The sequence below is a fragment of the Balaenoptera ricei genome, chromosome 2 (genome assembly GCF_028023285.1).
Source record: "Balaenoptera ricei isolate mBalRic1 chromosome 2, mBalRic1.hap2, whole genome shotgun sequence".
NCBI classification, from domain to species: Eukaryota; Metazoa; Chordata; class Mammalia; order Artiodactyla; family Balaenopteridae; genus Balaenoptera; species Balaenoptera ricei.
The window spans coordinates 57,532,146-57,536,677 of record NC_082640.1 but is presented as its reverse complement, the minus strand read 5'-3'; the positions used below and the strand labels follow the sequence as shown (position 1 = coordinate 57,536,677).

The window sequence follows — 4,532 nt, the reverse complement described above, 5'->3', positions numbered from 1 at the left end:
CTAGCCTTGTGTGAATGGGTTGGGGGGTAGGGAGCTAAAAGTACAGACTCTAACAAGGAATTTTTTAAAAGGCATAAACTAAAAGGCAGGAGGTAGGGGAGCAGCTGGAGGCAGGCGGGTAAAAGTATAGGCTCTGGACTCATTCAGTCTGAGTCCAAACCCTAGCCTCTCCTCGCACGAAGACTTTACGATCTAGGGAAAGTTAATTACCTGCTTTGTTCCTGTATTTCCTCCACGGTGCAGATGTAATAAGTGCCTGCCTCACAAGGCTGTTGTGAGGATTAAATAAAAAGAGAAAATACACATAAAGGATTTAGTACAATGCCTCACTCTTTTCGTGCCCACAAAAACAGCTATTATTTTTCATAAAATGTAGAAATGCAAGAGAGGAAATTACTCTAAATATTAACATTTATTATTTCTATGTGATGTGATTATGACCCTGTTTTGGTTTTTATACATTTCTCTATTTGTCAAAGTTCTGAAATGAACTTGTGAGTTCCATTTTGAAAATAAAACTATACACTTCACACATTTATGAGTCATGATGAATAGTGATGTCCCCGCGTTATTAGATGAAATAGTGGTATCTGTACATTTTGTAATTCCCATTGCCAACCCATAATATTTTGTTAAAAAGATAAAGTACACTTTTCCATGAATGATTGTATCACAAGAATCTTTAATGTTTACTTTAAAGTTTACTCATGGTGGGGTTGTATCTGTGTTTAGTAAAGTGTGCCCACGTTGCGCCCGTTTCAGTCCACATCACCACACTCCACACTGATGTTTCCTGCGCCCAGGGAGATCACAAAGACAGGGGTCTTGACTTTTCTCTTGGTTATGCCAGCTTTTCTGGGGAGTTCTTCCAAACTCTCCAGGACCAGTCTACCCAATACACATCCTCCGTTCCATGTAAAAGAATAAGATGGAAAATGTCTCAATGTATTTCATAAGTTTAGCACGTCTCTGGTACAAAAAATTCAAGAAAGGTAGCACAAAAGCAAAAGCACCAACTGAGCTTACTTATAAACAAACATGCATGAATCCTACACTCTATCTAATATTACTGAAATTAATACATCATTGCATTAAAAGGTATAAAAGCACTGTACTGAAAACTTAAAAGTTACACGTGAAATACTGCACTGTAAATCCTGAATACTCTAATGTCCCACCCCCACCCTTCCACCGCCCTGGTGAGGGGCAGAAACCATCCATCTGCCTCCAGACCTTGCTAGTCCTCGGAGACACTGTTGCGGGGGCAGTGGGCAGTGGGGTTGGCCTCCCGCAGGGCTCTGGCCTCTTCCAGTGCTTCCCTGTAGCGGGAAGGCCAGGCCTGGGGATCTTTCTTAAAGACCCTGGCCAGGAACTCCATGATCTGCATCTTGCTGATTTCACGGCTGGCCCGGGAGCCCCAGAAGAACTCGTACTCAGGGGGCTCGACGTGGGGGACGCGCTGGTACTTCAGGTAGTTCTGCTGGACGAACTCCTCGGTGATGAGCTTTCTCACGTCTCCGAAAGTGGAGTGCTTCTTCCAAGGCCTCAGCCCTAGGATGCGCAGCACGTTCCAGACGGCACTCTCTCGGGCGCCGCGACCCTTCACGTAGATGAGGCTCAGGATCATCAGCAGGAGGCCTGTCATCGGCATGCGGTTGCTCAGAGCGACCCTGTCCAGCTCCTCGGGCTCCAGAGCTTTGACCAGCGAGAACTCCATGGTGTGCAGGCTAGTCAGCCTCAGGTGCAGCCCGAACACCCGGGCGAGGATGAGGCTGGTGCGCCGGAGGATGCTTCTGCACCACTTCTTGTAACTGCCGATGACATCCTTCACCATGTCTGGGAACCAGATGATCATCCTCTTCTGGTCCTTGACCAGCACGTACCACATGAGCTCGTGCGCCTTCTGCACCAGCTGGGCCGGGGCCGGCGGCGCCGGGCCGGGCTGCGCTGCGCTCGGGGCCTGGTGGGCGCGGCCTTCCTCCGCGGCCTGCTGCAGGGCCTTCGGGTCGCCCTCTTCGCTTGGGGCCTGGGGCGCCGGCGAGACCAGAGGGGCGTCGGGCGGGCCTACGGGAGGGCTCTCCGGCCCTGGGAAGATCGTGGCCTGAGACGCGGGCAGAGAGGGTCCTCCGGGAACCCCGGGGCTGCTGTGCACCTCGGAGTTGGAGGCCTCGGCTGCAAAGTTGGGGTCGCACACATCCTTACTTTGTTCGGACATGTCTGCTCCGTCTGGCAAGGGCACGGCCGCCTAGTCCAGGAGCTCTTCGAGTCTGCGCTCCCTCCTTGGACTCCTAGAGAGGAAGTGCGCGTTGCTGCGCGCGGCGCCTTCCGCAGCGGCCGGGCAGGGCGGGGCGGCGGCGGGACGGGCCAGTGCGCCTGCGCGTCCGCGGGCCTGGCAGGCGACGGGCGGGCGGGGCGCCTGGCGGGAGGGAGTGGGGGGTGGGGGGCAGTGAGGCCCCGTGGAGGGTAGAGGCTCCGCTAGAATATGGCATCAAGGATCACCACCCCCACCCCAGGCGTCCTGTTGGGCTAAGGTCTTGGTGAGGAGGGGAGGGAGATGGATGAGCACTGGACAAGGAGCAAGTTTAAGGGGAAAGATGGTAACTTAAGCTTAGGAGATGTTCAATTGGGTATATCCAGAATCAAGTTAAGAGATGGAGTCCCTGAGCAAGACCTAGTCTGGTGTGTCAATTTGGCTTTCGGACAAGTGCGAGAATGTAAACTGAGAGAACAGTCAAGAAAATGTGTAAACTCTGAAAAAGATGTGGGAGATTGGAATTCTGAGGAATAATAATAAAAATTGATTGATTCCCTACCAAATCCAAGGGTTATAAATGAGAAATGCAGAAGGTAGTCAATCCATGTGCAGTGGAAACTTTCTTGAAGGTAATATACTAATGACGTTCTTAGTGCTTTAATGGTCATTGATTTTGGTTTCAACTTCCCTTGGGTAATTTTGATGTAATTTTAATTTGTTTCATTAGGATCCCATCACACAGATTGCCGTATTTATTAGCACAGACTTGTATGATGGCTTTCCCCCTGTTTGTCCAGGATCTTCCTTCCCCTTATGACTGCTGCAACCTCCACATTTGTTCCTGTGGAAACTTCACCTTCTCACAGGACCCCACCCCCACCTTTCACAGAAACTGACTGGTCCCATGTTGGCAACCACACCCAAATCCCTCCCAATTCCCAAGAGAATTGCTTGTGTTTCAGCTGCTGCCTGAGCTGGACTTGTCCTCATTTTGGTGAAGTTTCCCATGGTCAACAGTAAACTCCTACCTCTGCCACAGCTCACTCCACACCTTTCTTCTATTGGGAGGGTTGTTTAATACTATCCCAGAGCCTGTGGACTGGAACCACTATGAGGGATTATACTCAGAGGGTTTAAAGCTTTAGAACTGATGCCAAATTTGAAACCAAGTACAGAGTAAACGCCTAGTGCTGCTCACCCTTGGAGCCCAACTGTACACCTGCTAATGTGATATCATTTTCTTCCAGGAAAAGTTCAGCTGAAGAGGGTGCATTTCCCAACAAAAAGAAAATCCATGGAGAGGGGGTGGAGAAAAGTAGAGCTTGGGATATCCCTTAAGTAGAGAAAGTGCACCTGCAGATGTGTCATGGGAGAGGTCAGTAGCTTGATGGCTTGATAGTAACACCTAATAAGGTGCCTCTCCATAACCCAGAGATGCAGGCCTTCAGAGAGATAAGATAAAAAGGCAGATGACAACTGTGGGTGGAAGAGGAAATCAGTACTCATGAGGCATCCAAAACTTCTTTAATTCAAGGGTCATGATTTGGGTCTGGAGCTCCAGTGATGCCTTGCCAAATACTGTCTAATTTAGGCTCACTGGTTATCTTCAGGGTTGGCGCTATTCGATGTGGGCAATGAGTCCTCTCAGGGCCAGCAGTTTAGAAGCAAAGCCCTGAAGGTTGCAAAATATCTCTCCCCATAAAACTCATGAAGGGCCACTCTTTAAATCAAGATTCTGTAAATAGAAGTTCCATGGATGCAAGAACTATATGGAGAACTTTTAACCTAAAATATTCTAGTGTGGACAATTTTGTTGGTGAGTTGCTTCAAACTCTGTAATGTGGAAAAGATTACACAGCTGTGGAATAGGCTGTTCTTGGCAGACTCAGGAATAGGAGGAGAGGCCTGTCCTGGCACTGGTTTCCATAGCGAACAGAGGGAGGGGGATCACCCCAGAGCCTCCAGTGGACAGCGTACATGCTCACAGTGCAGAGGCCCAGAGGCCCCGAATGAAATGTGAATCCTTCTGGCTCTTTCCTGTCCACATAGGCAGCAACCCCACCTTGGAGCCCCCAGAGGGGCCCCAAGTGCCTTGCAGGCCAAGGAATCGAGACAGAGAACTTACATTAATGCATTCAGCAAATATTGAGCAATGTCTATCATGTGCCTGAAAGATTTGCATTTTAGAAAAGTAGCTCAGTCAGGGGAGAAACCAATCACATTGGGACTGTTTGACAGGCTGGCCCCTTTTAATTAGAAAAGAATAAGAAGTGAGGAC

At 49.4% G+C, this 4,532-nt stretch overlaps 1 protein-coding gene across 1 annotated transcript; it reads right to left on the bottom strand.

Moving 5' to 3' along the window:
- Window positions 1-662: 662 nt before the first annotated feature.
- Window positions 663-2,334, bottom strand: NDN (necdin, MAGE family member). Its single transcript, XM_059915418.1, has one exon. It carries the CDS (start codon window positions 2,213-2,215, stop codon window positions 1,238-1,240), a length of 978 nt encoding a protein of 325 aa, XP_059771401.1. The 5' UTR covers window positions 2,216-2,334; the 3' UTR covers window positions 663-1,237.
- Window positions 2,335-4,532: the final 2,198 nt, after the last annotated feature.

What these genes read in the sequence shown, in the direction of transcription:
- NDN (XM_059915418.1), bottom strand. Translation starts at nt 2,215, where the DNA reads ATGTCCGAACAAAGTAAGGATGTGTGCGACCCCAACTTTGCAGCCGAG.